This window comes from Coenobita brevimanus, chromosome 57, assembly GCF_032717465.1.
Source record: "Coenobita brevimanus isolate Jiangsu-jjx chromosome 57, ASM3271746v2, whole genome shotgun sequence".
Taxonomy (NCBI): domain Eukaryota; kingdom Metazoa; phylum Arthropoda; class Malacostraca; order Decapoda; family Coenobitidae; genus Coenobita; species Coenobita brevimanus.
The window spans coordinates 3,236,555-3,257,201 of record NC_137010.1 but is presented as its reverse complement, the minus strand read 5'-3'; the positions used below and the strand labels follow the sequence as shown (position 1 = coordinate 3,257,201).

Sequence of the window (20,647 nt, the reverse complement as noted above, 5' to 3'; positions counted from 1 at the left end):
AGTAAATAGTAAATTAAATTGGGTACTGTAAATTTTATTATTGCCAGGCTGTCTCCTTTGTGTTATGTAACATGCATAGCTAGTCACCTGCTGTCTACTCATTTCCATCTATGCTTCTCACTCTCATTTAATGAATAACAATATTCGTAGTGCCTGTAGCTGAATAAGTATTCAGTGTGATTGAGACTGGTCTGTGGTGGAATGTCCTTTTATTGATTGCAGATCCATGTTTAAAGTGAATTAATATTTTTTTAATACAGACAAGATGAAGATGTATGGGAAAGATGTCATCTAAAAAGACTTTCGGCACTAGACCTAAGCCTGCCCCAGATGTAAACAGGTGTCTGTCTATTCAAGAAAAGGCTGTTTGAAGTTTATTTGCTGTAACCAGGGAAAAAACACATTTTATGGTTTTTGAGGCTATTAAAAAAAAAAAAAATGCTATGGGAAAAGCGGTTACTTAGGAACGTATATCAGCAGGTGTGTCTTGTATAGTACTGTATAGGTGAAGATTTTAAATGACCGAGGTGGCCATGATAGCTCTATCTTATGGTAAAAAACATAATTTTTCTAACCTTTTCTCATGTTTTAGTTTTCTGTTTGTAAAATTATTTGGGAGAGTGTCCTGCATGCTCCCTTCTGCATATTGCAGTATGCATTAACAAAGAGTTAGTCCCAGACCAACTAAGTTATGAGTCTTATCCTGCTCTTTTTAGTACCCCTCTTAATTTTGCCTTGACACTGACTTTGGACAAAAGTGTCATATAATGCTAGCTCATCCCACTTACAAGAAAACCATAAACATAACATCATAGCTATGATTTTTTTCTGTTTTGAGGTCAACATGGTATTCAGAGTTTCCACATGCCTTTCCCAGTGTTTCTCAATGTTTGCTCTGTAATAACATTCCTGATAACAAAACCACAAAATAGATAGCCTTTATCACCCACCCATCCAGATTCATCTGCCCTCTAGTGTTGATCATTTTATGTGAGGTGATGGGGAGTTTTGAAGGAAATTCCTGCTTTTGGTGTCAGTTTGTGGTTTGTTTGATTTTAGTAGACTCAGGTGATGCATAATGTGAAAGCATTTTGTAAACTGTTGCATAATATTTTTAAACTGAAGAAACTAATATTTATTAAGAATACAGTGAATCAAGTAATATCCTTTTTGAGTGGTATATTTTGTAAAATGACACCATAATTAATATACAGTATTCTAATCTTTGTTCTCATGCTTATCTCCTAAACCTTGTAAGTCTTTTCCATGTATTTTTATTAACACAAGAGAACTACTTGACATGCTGTCTTGTGTGTCTATTGTATAAAAAACAACAAATCTGGTGAATGTACAAGTGATAACAACAGAGTGCAGAAAAGCAAGCCACCCATTTGTAGCATAAACATCATGACCATGCAGCGTTGTATAAGTGATAGTATTCTCTGCTGTGCATGTCCTGGTATGGCAGAGGAAATGGATACAACTGATGGACTAACAGTTGCAGTTGGACATAAATCCACTCGCTTGTCTGTTCGTGAATCTACTCGTGAATCAGCAGACATTAGGTTGCGATGGGATGGAGAAGAAAGAGATATTCCGTTGATTGTTAAGCTTGTCGCTGAGAGCCTGGGGAAGATTGCCAAGAAAGAAAGACCAGTCCACTCACTTCGTGAAAGGCGAATGGGATTCATTGGTCTGCCACAGCTGCAGATCGGCATGCGACTCGGACTGGTTCGAGCCTGTTCTCGTTCCCTGCCCAATTTAAATAGGGTCAGTGTAGAGGATGTTCTTGTTGCCATAGGTTGATCTGGACATAAATTGATGGACTGCAGACTGAATTTACCTTGTATCTGCATTCCACCATCTTTCCTTTGGGGGATAGGGAGGATGTTGAGGGATATTTGTAGATCCAGCTGTGTACAGTTACCACCACATGAAGGTGTCCATGCTAAATAATAGTTCAGAGGATATGCAGTAATAACGAGTAGAAAGTGATTACTGGGAGGAGAAGAGAAAAATTAGGGATAGAGGAAAATAGAGAAGTGGTGAAGATGTATAATAAGAAGAGAAAGATGTGAGCAAGAAGAAATGCTCTGTAATCCTTTACTTGGGCACAAAAGATCCATTAAGTAAATAACTAAGGTAATGTGACTACCGGTATCATTTTAATCAATTTAGGTGACATCTTTTTAAACTTATTTTCTAGAGTCTTATTAGGATAATGTAAAGGTATGTGTCTTCAGAGAACATGCTGTCAAGACTGTGCTCAGAGTCAGATACAATAAAGAGAATGTTTCATGAGGTCATAATTAAGAGATGGTCAGTTGGCACATTTTTGTGAGTAGATTTAAGTGAGTAAATATGAGTACAGTACTGTACATCTTTACAGTACTGTTGCTCATACAAGGTAAAATTGCCTATACCTTTTTAAATTTTATTACAGTGTTCCTTGTGATGTCCATTTTTGTCACTATTGTATGACTTAAAAATTGTTCCCTGTTCTGTCTTCCTTACTCTTTATATACAGTAGAGATGCATATATAATTTGTGGTATTGTTTAGTATTATTGATGTATCCTTTGATTTATCTTTCTATCACACTGTTTTCTTCTGAGTACCCCCAACCCACTTCCCCCAACAGTACACAGCTGTGTCAGAAGAGTCCCCTGGCTGCTTTGCCTTTATAGTACTCTGTCTCCTTACTTTAGTTTCCCTATTTCCATGCATTCTGTAGCTTCATGTAAATCATGCATTTACATGATTTTGCATCATATTCTTTTGAACACTACAAAGTACAGGAGCTAGTAAGATACTGGACAAAAATGAATTAATGTGAGTACCATACAGTCAGCCCCATTGCACAAATAACATTGTTGTGCAGATTATTATCTGGTTATTCTGATTTTTATCCGGTTATATTCTGCCCCTCCCCCCTTTTTTCAACTTTTCATTATTTATAGTCACCCTACCTTATGTTATATGAGTTTCTTCAGAAGCATGCTACTTCCACAGGACCACATGATTGGACTCAACTTTGCAGATGAGGGCGAGGCAAGTGCATTCAATCAGGCCATCAGTGAGCGTCTGGCGGCCAAGCAACGCAAGAAAGAAGGTAAAATAAGAACAGTATTGGGTATTCTGTTGTATTACAGTTACTGGTTAGTCTTTTCTGGATGATGAAGCCTTTTGTGTAAATATATTCCAATGCTTCCTGCCTTGATGTAGATTATTTCTATCACCCTTACTAAAATTTTCGCATTATAATAAGAGTCAGGAGATAGCAATAATAAAATTGTAAAATAAGTTTTCTGATTGAAGGGGTTCGTCTCATCCATTCTCACCTCACCTTTCATCATTTTGCCCAGATTCAGAGCTCCATTGTGAGAGTGGACTGTAGCAACGTTCAAGACAGGCGCAATACTCTCTCTAAATCTTACCACAAAATCATCATCATCATCATCATCATCATCCAATCCTACATTGCCCCATGAGGAGGGTAGGAGCCCAGGGCTATGCAGTTGGTCCTGACATTTAAGATGAGAGTGACCAGCCTCACTCATCCCTGAGTGGCATTATGTGAGCAATAAACCCCAACCACCCCATGGATATAAACCTTCACCGGCTCAATCCGATTGGAGCACAACAATTACTCACTAGACCACAAGGCGCCAGTGTTTGGTTATATGGTTACCACCCAGCGTAGTAAATGGTTTCCTGGTGTACAAGAAACCATTTGGCTTGTCACTCAGTGTAGAGTCACCCACAGGCAGAAGGAAGAGGAAAGAATGAAGGAAAGAAAGACAAGAGGGAGTATAAAGTCACCTGTAGGCAGAAGGACAAGGAAAGAATGAAGGAAAGAAAGACAGAAGAGGAAGGAAGGATGGAGAGGAAAGGGCAGACACCCGACAGCAGCAATACTTAACCATATATATCCTTACCTCACTGCACCTCAGTACTCCCCACCTTATGTCACATTACCTCCATCCCAGTACAGAGTCTTCAGAGTGAGCAGTAGCAAGACACAAGACAAAAACCCTCACCTTATCTCACTTCACCTCACCTCACCTCACCTCACTTCTTGCCATATTACTCCCATCTCAGAGCATCTTCATCAGAGCAAACAACAGCAACATTTGAGGCAGTTGCCCTCACCTAGTAGAAGCTAATCTAGCCTAACTCCAGCTGATCATATTTCATCTCACCTCACCTTGCTTCATTTTACCGTGTCTCAGAACGCCGTCGTCAGAATGAGCAGCATCAACATGCAAGACCCAGTCCCTCACAGCAGCAGCAGCAGCCACAGCTTCAGCAGCAATCACAGCAGCCATCCTACACCCCATCCTACACTGGGTACCAGAGGGATAACAGGAAGAAGGCCAGTAAGAAGACTACCAAGAATAGGAGCAAGTTGAGGTAGGAGTTACTGTGTCATCATCACCTTTATTATGTTCATTGTCTTAATATCATTGTTGTCATCATCATCATCATCATCATCATTGCTGTTGTTGTTGGCATCATCATTGTCATCATCATTTAATGCTAAATTTTTTTACCATCCACTTACGATGTAGCGCTGCCAACTTCTTCCTTCACCATTACCATTCTGTTTCTGCCTCTTATCATTCTGTATCTCCCATTCCTTCCTGTCACTTTTTATTACTCATGTTTCCACTTCAAGTGGCTCTACACCTAGCGACAAATATTGCGTTTTCCAGTAACCTAGGAAATCATTTACAGTCCTGTGTGGTAACCATATTTCCCGATGACAGGGTGAAGTGGAGCCAACTGGGGTGCCACTTTTAACTATGCATCTGCCCACTGCATGATTCACCCATACATTAATGCAGTAAGCTCATAGTCAGGTCCATCAAATAAATATAACACATGAAGAACTCAGAACTTACATAACATGAAATGTAGGCCCTGGCCCAAAAATGACATTTTGTACCATGTACGAAGCTATTTAGAAAGCATGAGGTACATGATAGCACTGAGAATCATTGTGTACCTCCTCCCCCATACCAAGCCTACAGTTCATCATAAGTACAACAGGTGTGTTTATTAATGTGTTAGGTTTCCTTATGAATGGTTTGTACTTTTAAAGTCAATGCAGGGACGATTAGGGCAGGCTTGGGGGGTCATTAGTAGTGACACTGGGGAAAGTTGGGATGAAATCTACTTTTTATATACAGTAAAAGTCCTTTATTCCGACCACCAATAATCCAAATATCCCAATACTCCGAATTTTTCGAGACACCGCTGTAGTTTTAAAGAATGCTGTAGTGATAAGATAATTTTAGGTGCATTAATAAATTTAAGTTATTGGGTGAAAATTAAGTGAATTACAGTAAGCTAATGTTGAGTGAATTGAGTGAAAATTAAGTGAATCAAGTGGAATTTTTCTCTGGGCTTTATCTATGGATTTGTTTGGCTTGGACTTGCACTTGGACTTGGATGTACTTCCCTGCATCTATTCAGCTACATTTATATGCATTTCCAGTGAGTAAGACAATAACCCATATCATTTTAAGTGTTTATTTAATAACCATGTACATATTTCTAATGTTTTCAGAGGTCTCTCCCAATAGTCCGAAAAAAACAACATTTCGAAAGTCCTCAGTCCCCTGCCTTTCAGATTAAAGGACTTTTACTGTATCTTCTGTCATTCGTATAACACAGAATTTCTATAATGTGGTATGAGGTTAGAACCATAATGTCACAGTACCACAATAATGATAATCAGTGCCACTCAGGGATATGTGAGGCTGGTCACTCGTCTTAAATGATAGGGCCAACTTGCCTAGTCCCAGATTGGCATGCTCCTCATGGGGCAACACAGGATTAGATGATGTATGTATGTTATTATTCATACAGATATTATAACCATCCATCCATCCATCCATCATCCAATCCTACATTGCCCCATGAGGAGCGTAGAAGCCTGGGGCTAGGCAGTTGTTCTCGACATTTAAGATGAGAGTGACCAGCCTCACTCATCCCTGAGTGGCATTACATGAGCAACCAACCCCAACCATCCCTTGGATATAAACCTTCACTGGCTCAATCCGACTAGAGTGCAATAATTACCCACTAAACCACCAGGTGCCAAAATTTGGTTATGTGGTTACCACCCAGCATAGTAAATGGTTTCCTGGTGTACAGGAAACCATTTGGCTTGTCACTCAGTGTAGAGTCACCCACAGGCAGGAGGAAAAGGAAAGAATGAAGGAAAGAAAGACAGAAGAGGTAGTGTAAAGTCACCCATAAGCAGAAGGACAAGGAAAGAATGAAGGAAAGAAAGACAGAAGAGGATGGAAGGAAAGAAGGATGGAAGAGAGGAAAGGGCAGACACCCAAGAGCAGCACTACATCGAATGAGTGGATGGTGAGCGTCCCCACCTGCCACAAGCAGGATGAAAAAATATTTAGCTCTTTTAATACTGCCCTAGTCAAATGATCAGTCTAATTTGTTTGTCCTATGCAGCAAGGAGGAGATAGGGATGCCAACTGACTTCAAGCACATTACTCATGTTGGCTTCAACCCTGATACTGGCTTCTCCCAGTTCAACGTTGATGACAAGCTTCAGGTCTTCTTTAATATGGTTAGTGATGTTGTCTTCTTACATTTTAATATATTTGTAAAGCTATTTCTGAATGCCTGAGATTCATTTGCTGTCAGTACAAATGATTCCTACAATAATACCAATATTATTTTAAATTTGTGATAGTGTTCATTGCAGGATAATGGTGTTAACTGTTGTTGTGTTTGATGTAGGGATGGTTACATATTTGAGCTTAGTATTGTTGTAGCTACAGTTTACCATATTGTATTGTCAGAATTGTAGTTGAGTATACACTCAGTTATTTTTTGTTTGTTTATGCCATTATGTAGTATATGATGAACTTAAGACAGGGTATTTGATTGATATATTAATTTCTGATATAACACACTGTCGGCAGGTTGGTGTGAGTCCACAGCAGCTACGTGACACCCAGACACGAGAGTTCATATATGACTTTATCGAGCGCAATGGAGGTGTCGAAAAGGCTGTGCGGGAGACTCAGCGATACTCCTCCCTCCCCCACCCTCCTGGCTCCTCTCACCCTCCATCCTCATTTGCCTCCACTCCCCCTCCCCCTTTACCCCCTAATGCATCACTATCCTCCCCTCCACCACCTCCCCCTCCAGCTAAGTCAGCCCCTCCTCCCCTTCCCCCAAGCTCCCGGTCTGCACCCCCTCCTCCACCGCCCAGGGTAACCAACCACCACCCACCTCCCCCACCTCCCCCTTCATCAGCACCCCCTCCCCCTCCCCCGGTCCACCACAGGGGATCCATGCCTCCTCCACCAGGGCAGGTCATGGCAGGTAAGTGAAGTGAATACAGACGATCTAGATTACAAACAGGGATGAATTCCATAACCCTTTGATGGTGATCCATGATCCCTCCAGATAATTTTATTCTGCATAGGGGAGAATTTTGTAGTGAGGGAGTAATTGAAGGGTATATCTAACCCTTCCAGTTGAAAAAAATCTCTCTTAAGCTGAATAACATTATTTGACAGTGTTAAGGATGGGATAAGAAGATGTCAGTTGGTGGAAGAACTTAGCATCACAACTTTTTCTATACTATTGATACTGTAATTTGGGAGAACTGACAAATTAATATGATAGGTAGTAAGGGAACTTAAATAGGAAATACCTGGTATATGTATAATTGTTGTAGAGTTAAATTTAAATTTAAAAAATTAACTTATTACAAGGACTTACTGTATGGTTTCCAATGTCGGTTCATCAGCCTCCCTACCCTCCTGGCCTTCCCCCCCCCCCTTTTTTTTTTTTATATAACTGGTTTGTTTTTAACTTGCAACACTGGGACACTCCCACAACTTGTTTAGTAAGTTTTGGGTCTGTGAAATTCAGTGAGCCATAGTTATAAGGAAGGAATGACTATTCTTAGTTGCTACTGTAATCAGACTGACAAGTGGAATGGGATTAGGAATATTCATCAGGATTTAAAAAAAAAACAGTTGAGCTGGGATGGTAGGCCAATGAAATTTTAGAACAGTCACATTATATTAGGTTTATGATATATGAAAAATTTTGCAGACCATATGTTGCATCTTTTGATTTACCCATATCAGAACATTTAAACCAGGTTATACTTTTAAAGCACCTCAGAACGGCATATTTACTACCTCAGTGAAATGCTTACTATGCCCATGTTGTAAGGCTTGGAATATTTGAGGGATGATGTACAAGAAGCTCCTGTTGTAAGTTGTTGGTTATAATGTTTTTAACCCACTTCTTTAATAATACAGTAATCCCTCTAATATCCGGACGCCCAATAACCGAACATCCCCACTAACCAAACCTTATCGTCCTGGGATCAAACATTCCCAAAATGGTCCGAAAATCCAAAAAAATTGGAAAAAAAATCGATTTTTTGCCGTCCGTAATTTGAACTTGCCGCGCGCGCCGCGTGAGAGCATTGTTTTGGTTCGTCATTCCTCTGACGTCCGATAGAGCGCCGCTGCATCCTCCCCACTTCCCGCCTGTCTCTCACCGCGACAAGACCTACGCTCTTCGTCATGGCTGCCCACGTGCTCGCTTTTGTGGTGGTGCCGTACTTGCTGCAAGGCCTCCTGCTGCTCTCTGCCCTACTCTTAGTGTGTGTGATGATGGCCCCGCCTCCTGAGAAAAGGAAGAGAGTGGTGTTGACTCTGGAGAAGAAACGGGAGATATTGGAGAAGGTTGATGCGGGTTGGTCTTCCTCTCGCATTCTCCGCGAGTTCAACCTGGCCCGGTCGACTTTGTTTGATATCAAGCGTTCCCGAGACAAGCTCATGCAGTACACGGCTGACTTCTCGTCGAGAAGCAAACGCAACGTGGAGAGGAAGGTTATGTTTACTCCCAAGTATGCAGAGATCGACCGCTCCACGTTGATTTGGTATCGACAGCAACGTGCAGCTGGTGTGATGGTACGTGGAACGGAGCTGAAGGCTGCTGCTGAGAAGTTTGCAAGGCTTCACGACGCCCAGACTTCAAGGCATCCGAGGGTTGGCTCTTCGCGTTTCAATTTGCGACATGGCCTTACTAACCGTAAAGCACATGGCGAAGCATTGGACGCTAACGAGGATGGAGTGGACGAGTTTCGGCACAAGGTGAAAGGCTTGATCGACAGGGAGGGCCTCACTCTCGGTCAAGTCTATAACGCTGACGAAACTGGCCTATTCTATAGCTCGGGTGCCAACGAACACTCTCGCCGATGAGACGGAGAAGCGTGTACCTGGCCGCAAGCTTTCTAAGGAACGGATATCTGCTTTGTGTTGTGCCAATGCTAACGGCATGCACCGGCTTAAGCCCGTTATTGTTGGCCGTGCAAAGCAGCCCCTGTGCCTTCGTGGGGTGATGGATGTCCTTCCTGTCGTATGGTACCATTCTTTGAAAGCATGGTTCACAGCTGTGATTTTCAAAGACTGGTTTCACCATCACTTCGTCAAGGAGGTCATACATTACCAGACGAAGACACTGGGAATTCCTCGCGACCAGGTAAAGGCTCTCCTTCTCCTCGACAATGCACCTGCCCACCCGTGCGACAAGGACTTGGTTGCTGAGAATGGCCGTATTAGGTGCATGTTTCTGCCACTCTAATACGACTGCTCTCATTCAACCAATGGACCAAGGAGTGATCGTGGCAACAAAGCGCCTGTACCGTCGGAAGTTCCTGGACGAGGTGATGGTGGTTCTCGAGGACGAGGACGAGCGCAGGGAAGGACGTGACACTCGAGGCAAGCGGACTTTGGAAAACCTTCGCCGCTACAACATCAAGTCTGCGCTGTACAACTGGGCTAGTGCATGGAAGGAAGTCCCTGTGAAAACTCTTGAAAATGGTTGGTCTCGTCTGCTTCTCGGAACAGATGTGGAGTACGATTTCCTAGGGTTTGACGTGGATGACTTCCATGCACGGCCATGCGTACGCACGGCGACGATGTTGGATGTGGACGATGTTCGTGAGTGGTTGGACGACGACGAGGGCGATCCTGGGTATCAGACGTTGTCTGATATCGAGATCGTCTTCGGTTGCTGGTGTCAGTCCCGAACTTGAAGATTCCGACGACGAAGGCGATGATGATGCAGACTCCGCCCAGCAGGACACTACTCCAGCCATCCCCAAGCTGAGCGCACTCCGGGAACATCTAGAGTTCGTCCTAGACTACCTGGAACACCCGGACTGCGACAGGGAGATGGGGCCCTTGGGACTCTGTGGAGGAAGTGCGTGCTTTCCGGCAGCGCATCATCAATCGCCAGAATCGTCGGTCCTTGCGTCAGTCAACGATTGACAGTTTTTTCAGGCCCGTGACCCCCGCTGTGCCAAGCCCTGGTTCCACTCCGCGTTGCCTCCCCAAGACAGGCCCTCATGCTCCGAGCCACAGCCCAGCACATCAGCTACAGTGGAGTCACCGCTCGACGTGAGTTTGCGGCTGTCTTCAGAGTCTTCTGTAGTCGGTACGCCATCACCACTACCCACCGATGCACCCCTTGACGCCTGCCAGTGATACTATCGGGCTCTGACAGTGAATAAACAGCAAGAACTTCTCCACTAGACCACACGTGGGAATTTTGAGTGTTGTGCAGTGAAAACGGTGTGTTGTGTTAAGGTTTTCAAGTTGGGAGAAAAGACTAAGTAGAAAAGAAATTTAACGTAACTAACCTTCTTTGTTTTGGCTTTGGAAACTTAAAAACTTGGGAAAAGTTAATGTGCAACACTTAAATTTAATGGAACATTATTTGGACTAAAGTGAACACTGTGAAAAGAACGGACTTCTGTGTGTTAGTGACTAAGTTCAGTGCAAGACTTCAGGAAGAGTGTAGTGCAAGTGCTTCAGGAAATCGTTCTTACTGTCAGAGTCCGAGAGGAGGCGGTTATTCATCGAGGTGGCCAGGGACTTGCTGTAAGTAGCCAAAATGTTTCATGTTGTACTATTTTCCATACTATATTTACCAGAATGTTTCATATTGTATTTTTTCCCATACTATACCTACCAGAAAGTGTCATACTGTACTTCTTTCCATACTAAACTTACCTCATGCATGTGCAGTAGGAATGTGTTTTTCAGAGTTCGGTTAGGTTCGGTTCGGTTAGGTTCGGTTAGAGTCCATAAGTACCAGAATGTTTATTAATGTATGAACATACTTCTAAACCCACATTTTATGTGTCTATTGCATTTATTTCAGTCATTTATGTGCCTTATTGGTGTGATTTGGGTGTTAAATAGGTGCTATGCATGTCCGGAGGGAGTTGTATAGGTGTTTCTCTGTGTTAGGGTCCGTAAGTACAAGTCCATAAGCTGGGGCCCAATATCCGGACAAAACCAATATCCGAACCTACCGATGGCTCTATTGATCCGGATATTGGAGTGATTACTGTACCTATATTTTTTCTCCACAGGCCCCAAAACCACGCTAGTACCACTTTTTTTTTTTTTTTTTTTTTTTCCCATAGGTCCAAAAACAACCCCACCACCATCCACTTGTTCATGTTTATTCCTTTTCTTTCTCCATAGGTCCAAAAACGACTCCATTACCACCCATCCCCCAGTCCAATGCGTCATCCATCCCCCCACCCCCTCCCCCTACCTCTACCATCCCGTCCCTCAAGGCTGCTGCCCCTGCCCCGCCACCCCCTCCCCCTCCTGCCCCTGCTCCTCAGGCTAATGGGCCCCCTCCCCCACCACCACCCCCACCTCCCCCAACCATACATGCTGGGGGGGTCAGCAGTGATGGCAGATCGGCCCTCCTGGAGGAGATCCGGATGGCACCCACACTCAGGGTAAACAGACCATGTGGTGTTTTTGTTCTGTATGTTTGGGTGGTCCTTCTTTGATTGTTAATTTTTTCATATACAGCACAATATATATAGTTTCTCTCTCTCTCTCTCATAAAGTTTCTGTCACAACGGAGGTGTTTTCCTTGTTTTCACTATGTACTGTATAGCTAGTACAGTAGTTATATTTATTCGTTTTTTTTTTTTTTTTTTTTTTTTTTTTTTAAATACTAAAGTAGGTGGGAAAATGTAAGTGGTAGTATTCTGCTACATCACTTGTTTAGATGAAGTTCACGTACATCACAAGTATGCCTGCAAGTAACTGTTTTACTGTAGTGTGATGTACAGTCGGGGACAAAAGTTTGCATACTGTTCCACTGCAGATACATCACTGTACGGCATGTCAGTCACTTTCTTCATCATATCAAAGAGAATCAAGAACATGCCGGGCATCTTAGAACTTGGGAATATTAGCTAGCAGAGGTAATAATAAAAAGAGGTGATATATTGAGCAAACTTTTGACCCCAGCCATTCCTGAACTGTTTCTGCACTAATGTATTGTGCAATTCTTAATACTATTGTTATTTATAATATGGTGATGTTACTATTCTGCAGTACCATTTCAGTAATTCCTTTTCCTGTTACTGCTCAGATTATAGTTACTGCTGTTATTGTTACTTCTACCTCTATACCACTGTGTTGCTACTAATAGTGTTATTGTTCTCCCTCACATATACTAGGAGTAAAGCTTTTAATGTTGCTGCTATCACAGTGAAAAAGAATATCAGTCTTGTACTGTAGTTAGTACAGTGATAGTGTTATATACGGTATTTTTCATTAGTAATTACTCAGATTATTATTATATAGCACCAAGATATAAGGATGAAGTATTTTAAACATGCCAAGATTAAAGTGTGAAATATTTTAAACTCAGCAAGATTTTAATGTGGTATGCAATACTTTAAACTAACAGAAATTGAAGGATGAAATGTTTTAAGCTCACCAAATTTAAGTTGAAATATTTTAAACTTTCCAAGATTTAACCCACATTCTTCAGGGGGTATAAACTGCATTCCCCATCTTATAGGTAAAAATGCTGAAATTGTCCATTTTCAGCCATTTTCACAATCATATCTCAGCAACCATGCCATTTACAACTGTCAGTTAATCATGTCATATCATTTATAAAGGCTCCAACATGTTAACATGCATCAGTCTTGGTCACCTGTTGGTGGCCGTCTATGCTAATTGATCTCTGGCAGCCTCCTTATTCAGTCCTTTAATATCTGAGGTGACACTCCATGACCTTGTCCCAGGCACTCCCCCCCCCCCCTTTTTTTTTTTTTTTTTTTTTTTTTTTTTTTTTCTAAGCCCTACCCCTACCATTCATACACCTTACCTTCTGCACCCTGCTGTCATCCTCCATCCTCTCAACATGCCCAGACCATCTCAGTCTATTCCTCATCATCACAACACCAATACGGTATATTCCAGTCCCATCCTTCCTCTCAACTCTTCGGTCACAATCGTAGCCCTCCCAGGCCGTGCATTCAAGGACACACTACCCTTCCATCTGATCATTGTCATTTTTGTACTTTAACTACCAAATACATTAACTCCCAAAATACACTCCACTAGAATACTCACTAACCCTTCCTCTTTCCAATGCAACTTTTCCCAAGCCTTTAGTTGGAGTTGTTGAGGAAATAGGAGGTGAAAAACAGAGGTAACCTGCCTGTGTGTAGAGGCTGCATCTGAGTGTGCACGAAGTTATATAACTTATTATGTGATGCTGCAGAATGTGGTGAAATTTTTTGGCTTATCAAATGGAGCTAGGATTCCAGGGGCTTGAATGATGAGTGAATGGAAGCATGGCCCATTGAACTGGGCAGACTTAGGCTGTCTGGATGTTGCTACTCCTTACCCTGCCCTAGGGTGGGAAAGGAGGTTTGGATGATGATGATGATAACTTATTAGTTATAAGCTATATAACTATTATGACATAGTGCACGTATTGTGCATGTTGTGATGAGGAGGGGCAGATTGAGATGGTGTAGGCATGTGGAGAAGATGGAGGACGACAGTTGGGTGTGGAATGTGAGAAGTGTGTAGGGTTGCAAGAGGGAGAGCGAAAAAGACCTGGGACGAGATCACAGAGTGTGACCTCAGGGAAAAGGGACTGAGTAGGAAGGCTGCCAGAGATCGAGCAGCTTGAAGAGCTGCCATTTGGTGACCAAGGCCAAGACATGGAAGCATGTTGGCATCTTTATAAATGATATGACATAACAAATGAGGTACAGTACACAGTAAGCTTGTAACACTGCACCATTGTATGTCAAGTTTTTAACAAAACTTGGGTGAATTGCAATCAGATTCCTGATGAAAACAATAGAGTATATAATAATAATTTGCAATGCAACAATGTATTGTGAGTATTGCACTTAACAAACCTAATATAAGCTTCAGTTTTGTAAGCAGAGGATGTAGTACACTTTGAACCTGATGCCAAGGAATCCCTCCTAATGTCCTTTTTTGTAGAAGAGTCCAAATTTTTTCTCCCACCCCACGTATTGTCAGTTATTTCAGTATCTGGCAGTTTTCAGAATGTATTTACCATCCAGTGATTTCAGTGTTAACTGAAGGAACATACAGTTGCTTCAGGTTATAGTATTCCTTTTCCCCTGCAATGACTCAGGCCTACTAGTAGTGACAGTGCTGGTAATACATGTATAAATGAATACCTTATTCAGTACACAGCCAGCTGCATGGTTCAAACAGTGTGTACTGTATTCATTCATACAATTATTCATGCCCTGTAACTACCAGCTGGACAGTATTCCAAAAATTGCAAGGGAGAAAGAAATGCTTAAAGGCAGTTGTTCATTTCAGTACTTTATACTAAAATTATTAGTTTTTCTTACATATGGTACTGGATAAATCGTGAATTGTAAGGTATGCTGCCATTTTCAAAGCACTGCTGCACTTGAAGTATCTTTCTGATATAAATTATGTTCTTTAGATTTGGTGTATAATCTTGCAACTCTTCTTACTTGATTCATGTTGGCATCAGAGGGGCATTCCATTTCCCATTTTCTGTAGCTAAATTTAAGGTGGATCTTTCTTCCCATTTTCTTCAGCAGTCGAGTAACCCGCATGGCCCACAGGTATATTCTGTAAAAACACCGTCCATTTTGCTTTGTTTATGTATTGCATGCACCTTTCTTTACAGTGTTGCTTTTAGTAGTAGTTAATTCTGTTTCTTCAGAGTAATGTAATTTTAGGTTGCAGTACAGTTTCTTTTTCTTTCTACTGCCAAATAATTTTATGCAGCTTAAGAAAGGCCATGCATAGCAATGGAACTAGAACCGCTCCCCATTAACCTGCTTAATAGGAGGCCTCTTTCCTAAGCAAAATAATCTCATTTGGCGGTACCAAGTACTGTATTAAGAAAAACATGGCATCATTGTGAAAAGCAGTTATCTGTACTATCACTTGCCTAATGACATTGACACTTTTAGGAAACAAGGCTGGCTCAACTGACATCTTGATCTTGTGGGATAAGGAACTGCCTAATATTTGTTTCTTATTTATGATGTATATATTGTAGCTATTCTGTTATTTAAATTTTTTTTTAGTATTGAATACTGTTATATGGTAGTTTGCATAAATAACATACAAGGGAGGATTAACTTCTTATGTCTGATGATGTGTCTTGTACTGTATATAATTTTTGTTTCCTCTACACCATGTCATTTGATTTGGAAGACTGCCTCTTAAATGAGAGATTAGAGGCTATAAATAATTCCTTCAGTTTTAAAAGGGGAAAAATACATCAGATTGAAGGTGTTCACATATGCAGAAGTAAGCAAATAAGGTGTTAGTGAGCTTCCTTAACTGATGGGAATCTATTTTCTCATAATTTGCTGGTGGTGTCTATTACTGTACTTAATTGCTTTTATTTTCTTATTCTTTTGCCATGTATTAGTAGAGAAGTTTGTTGATAAGTTTATTTATTATATTCTGATCATTATTTTCATACAGTCATTTTTGTTGCCTTCTTTCTTCAGCAAAAAACAGTGCTTTAATGTGCTGTTTCACCAGTGTTTTTCATTTTGCTGCTTTTTATTTGACTGTTTCATAATATTTGCTTTTAGTCATGCAATATTGTTAGCTGCTAAAACATTCTGGGTTACCAGCTCTTAATATAATAGCTTTGATTTCAGTGTCAGTTGTACAGTATTCTGTTACCTTGTCTTGTTTGTAATATATCATTCAGTGTTTGCAGATTAACTCCTTCAGTCCAGTGATGTATTACCTTTTATGTTCTTGCTAGCTCTAGACTGTTTTATTAAGTTTAGGAGACCACCCTTTTAGTTGTTGTTGTGATCAACCCCGGTCTGTCTAGCTGAGCAGACCCATCATCTACAGGCAAACAATTGCCCCAGCATGGCTGTCCCGTGCAGTGAACTGATATTCCCTTGTGGTTGACAGCACCTCGCCACAGTGAGGTGCGAGGAAGAGTGTGGAGGTCAGGTACCTGGGTGGATGCTGCATTTGTGTCTCCACCCAGTTAACAAGGGCATCATAGTAGGCCCCACTTCATCCCACAGTGTGGTTATATGGTCACCACCTAGCATTGTAAATGCTTTCCAGGGTTACAGGAAGTCATTAGATTTGTCACTCATTGTAGAGCCACCTGAAGTGGAAAGAAGAATACTAGAAAGTGACAGGAAGGAAAGGGAGAAGTGGGAAGAGAGGAGGCCAGATGCAGAAATAGAATTATAAAGGTGAAGAAATAAGTAGGCAGGGCACTACATCAAGTGAGTGGATGATCGTCAAGGGGTGATGATGGAGACTATTCTTAAACTTCACCAATGTGAAAAGTATTTCCTGGGATGAATAAAACAATCTGTAAGCAGCGAGAGTAGTGAGAATAATACATCATTGGACTGAAGAAGTTTAGAATATCAGAAGGTTGTATGCCAAATTCATCACCTTCGTACAGTATGAGTGTTTCCGCAAATGGGTATTTGAATGTGAATCATCTTAAACATCTGTACAGAAGATGCTAATAACCTCGTAAATCCAGTGACTGCCTCTTAAATTTACTCCCGTTTCCTCCAAACATCAAAATCCATCACTTCAGCAAGATTCATAGGCTTCTAACCCCTTCAGTACAGTGATTTCTAATATTTTCTCCTTGCTCTCTTCAAACAGTTTTACTTAGCCTCTAAAATCCCTCCAGCACTGTAGGGCAGAGCCGTGCACATGATTTTTGGAAGGGGGGTAAAAAAAAAAAAAAAAATCATAAATAGTTTACTCACATTATTTCATTCATTCATTATCTAATGGGTGGTAGGTGGTGACGACCATCATCCACTCACTTGATGTAGTGCTGCATACTTCTTCCTTAGCCTTTATCATTCTTTTTCTGTGCCTGCCCTCCTCTCTCCCTATTTCTTCCATCGTTCCTGTCACTTCTTATTGCCTTTCTTTCCTTTACATGTGGCTTTACATTGAGTGACAAGCCTAATGGTTTCCTGTAAGCCAAGAAACCTAGTACTGTACAACGCTGGGTGGTAACCATATAATCAAACCATACGTGCTCCCAACATGTCAACAAGTGGGTTGGTGGAGGGTTAGTGCCCCTCCCCGTAAAACAAATAACTCATGTCAAATGGCCACCCCTTACAGGATTATGGCGTCTGGCAATGGATAGATAGATAGATAGACATTATCTAATCCTGTGTTGCCCCATGAGGAACACATGAGCCTGGGGCTAGGCAAGTTGGTTGTGACATTTAAGATGAGAGTAACCAGCCTCACTCATCCCTGAATGGCATTACATGAGCAATAGTCCCCAACCACCCTTTCAGTTTTTTAGAACTTTTTAGCTTTTTTCTTTTATTTTTCTATCGCATAACCTTCTTAACAGGATTTAATTAATTTAATTAGTTGCATTTTTAGTATAATTTTCATTCAGATATTTCATTCATTCCAAATGGGCAGGTTATCCTCTCCCCCCTGTATGCACAGCCTTGCTGAAGGGGTAATCAAATTTTTATTTAACATCCAGTTATGAATGTCTTTCCCAGATAATCTAAATAAAGTCCTTTGGAGGTTGCAAGACTAAAATGAAAACATTATAGAGGTGTTTATTAGGCGTATAATTATTTTACAGCACTAGCTTCAGATTCAGTTCTATTGAATTTGTGGATAATTGATGATTTGTTGTCCCCTCCTCTAGTCCCTTTATCTCCACCCCTCCCTTACCCACCTCCTCTCTCCTTCTCCCTCCATCCCATTCCACCCCTTCACCCTTCGCCTTTCTTCGTGCCTCTTCCCTCTAACCTTTCCTAGCTTAACTTTCCAGATGCTTCCCTCTCCCCCTCCCCGTCTCCTTGCTGTCTCCTCCATACACATGCTAGACCCCCTACATCCTATTCCTGTTCTGTAACTTTTTTCCTCCATCGCACAGTTTAAGATATATGAGAGGTGGTTATGCCTTTTTTTTTTTTTCTTTTTTTTTTCAAGATGGTAAGTATGTAGAAATACTGTAATCAGTCTTGGAAGACTATTTTTGTACTGTATAAAATTGAATGCTTATTGCTCAAATGTATATTGGTATTTGTTTGAGGATGCTTGCTTTGTACAGTACTAATTCTTAAGTTTTGAGTTTATATCCATGCTGTGTGAATGTGATCTGGGATATCTCCATTTCTAATATGTGTCCTGTCTAAAATTAGCATCTGATGTAATTTTTTCTTTTCAGTCTTATATACTAAATCTCAGGACCAGTACTGCATCATTTGTACTGTACCAACCTAAGTACTATTTAATCCTTTGGCTGCAACAAGCTTTTTTGAGTTGAATAAAACCTACTGTTGTAAGATTCTGTAACGTCCAAAATGTTGTTTCTCTGTAAAATAATGCTATGATATTTCAAGTCATTTTTGTAACTTGCTCTTTGAGCATAATGAAAATCATCAGATGTTTGGTGCAGTAATATGCAAAGTATGCAGTTCACAACCCATCCCAGCTCAGATCCCACAGTCCCTCTGAGTCCTGTTTATGTCAGCCCAGATCCCACACTCCCTTTAAGTACTGTTTAAATGTCAACTCTTATCTCACAGCTCCTCTAAGTACTGTTTAACTAAGTCCATCACAGCTCAAAGACCACAGTCCCTCTAAATTCTGTTTAACAAAACCCATACCAGCTTAGATTACACAGACCTTATCAAGTCCTTTTTAACAAACCCATCCTAGCTCATATACAACAGTTCATATTTTCTGCTCATCCATTTCATCATCCTACCCTAACCCAGTCCCTCCACCACACCAGACCATCACCCACACTTCATCACCTCTCCTGTCCACTGCCAACAGAAAGTGGAGCCAGTGGAGCGACCACCACCCTCGGACAACCGCAGCAGGCTCTTGGACGAAATCCGATCAGGCATCAAACTTAATCCAGTAAGTGAATGTGGTCTCTTAACCCCTTGGGTCATTTACTTTTTATTTCCCCCCCCCCCCCCCCTTTTTTTTTCTGTCACCAGATGATTTTGTTCAGAATAGGAGATACTTTTTATTTTAAGAGTTAATTGTGGCCTTCTTTAACCTCATTATTATCAGGGGCTCTTCTGAAGTTAAATAACTTGTCAGGCAATAGCAAGAATGTAATGCAAAAGACTTTTTCATAGTGAAGAGGTTGCAGTTCTTAAAAATAGTTTAAGAATTAACAAGAGCCTAATTTTCATTGGTGATCTAGTGATTAGGACACACCATTTGGTATGACAGCCTTGCATAGATTCAAATTCCAAGAGGCAACTTAATATTTTTTAGTTATGTATATCCACAAGTGGGAATATTCTGTGACGTACTATGAAAGAAGTATAGTATACTACAGTAGCCTGACCTTGGGCCCCTGCATCTCAGAAGTGGGTAAAATGGGATTGGCTGTTACTGCTACCTGCCTTTGCAGGTTGAGGAGCCGAGCGAGGAGAGCATAAGTACAAGATCGGAACCCAAACTGGAAGGCCTGGCACTGGACTTACACCGGGCCTTGGCAAGCCGTGCCATTGCCATACAGGACGATGACGACTCAACGACTGATGACGATGATGATGATGACGACGACTGGGACGATGACGACACCTGAGGCAACGCTCAGGGGCGGCGGGAGAAGACAAGGAGGAGATGAGGTTTGGAGTGATAGGGGTAGGTTGGGGGAAGTCTAGTAGTAAAGAAGAAGGTGGAAATTGTGATGAATAAGACTTAAATACGGAAGGTTCTTAGTATAAGTGACCTATTTTGGCTTTCAGTTTTGCTACTGATTCCACAGTCACTTACAGAATACTTGCCTGTTAGAGTTCCATGGCTGACTGTAAAACTGATATGCTGTTCAACAAATTTACAGTACGAGTTGTATCAAGGAAGTTTTATTATAGAACACATCATGACATCTAATGAGGAATGCCTGTACTATACTGTATGTGGTTGTTTTGGATGTGAGAAGATAGAGTTGGGTTGGAGGAAGAGTCAGAGTGGGAGAGAGATTTTAGTGAGGTTATGAAACAATGAGGAAGGTGAAAGTTGTGAAAAAAAGAGAATTAAGTAAGTAGATGTACTGGCATGGGTTATCTGTGGATGTGAGAAGATGAAGGAGGAGGATTAATGTGATAGGGGCTGTAGAATAAAGAAGGTGAAGATGATTGTGATGTACAGGGATGAAATTAGTGTGTGAGAAAAAAGAACTAGGTTGGAGGAAGGGAGAGAAGTCTGGTGTGAGGAGAAAGATGAAAGTTGTGATAAAAATAGCAACAG

General features: G+C 41.3%; 1 protein-coding gene across 1 annotated transcript; it reads left to right on the top strand.

Moving 5' to 3' along the window:
* The first annotated feature begins 1,407 nt into the window (after window positions 1-1,407).
* Window positions 1,408-20,288, top strand: LOC145402196 (uncharacterized). Its single transcript, XM_080274315.1, has 9 exons — window positions 1,408-1,770; window positions 3,012-3,111; window positions 4,232-4,412; window positions 6,483-6,600; window positions 6,959-7,364; window positions 11,564-11,829; window positions 14,962-14,988; window positions 19,211-19,297; window positions 19,806-20,288. Exons 1-9 carry the CDS (start codon window positions 1,408-1,410, stop codon window positions 19,980-19,982), a joined length of 1,725 nt encoding a protein of 574 aa, XP_080130441.1. The 3' UTR covers window positions 19,983-20,288.
* The last annotated feature ends 359 nt before the right edge of the window (window positions 20,289-20,647 follow it).

Bases quoted from the DNA above. Each gene is read 5' to 3' on its own strand.
- LOC145402196 (XM_080274315.1), top strand. From the start codon at position 1,408: ATGACCATGCAGCGTTGTATAAGTGATAGTATTCTCTGCTGTGCATGT. The intron at 3,112-4,231 runs GTAAAATAAGAA...ACCGTGTCTCAG, and splicing joins CAAGCAACGCAAGAAAGAAG to AACGCCGTCGTCAGAATGAG. The intron at 6,601-6,958 runs GTTAGTGATGTT...CACTGTCGGCAG, and splicing joins TTCAGGTCTTCTTTAATATG to GTTGGTGTGAGTCCACAGCA.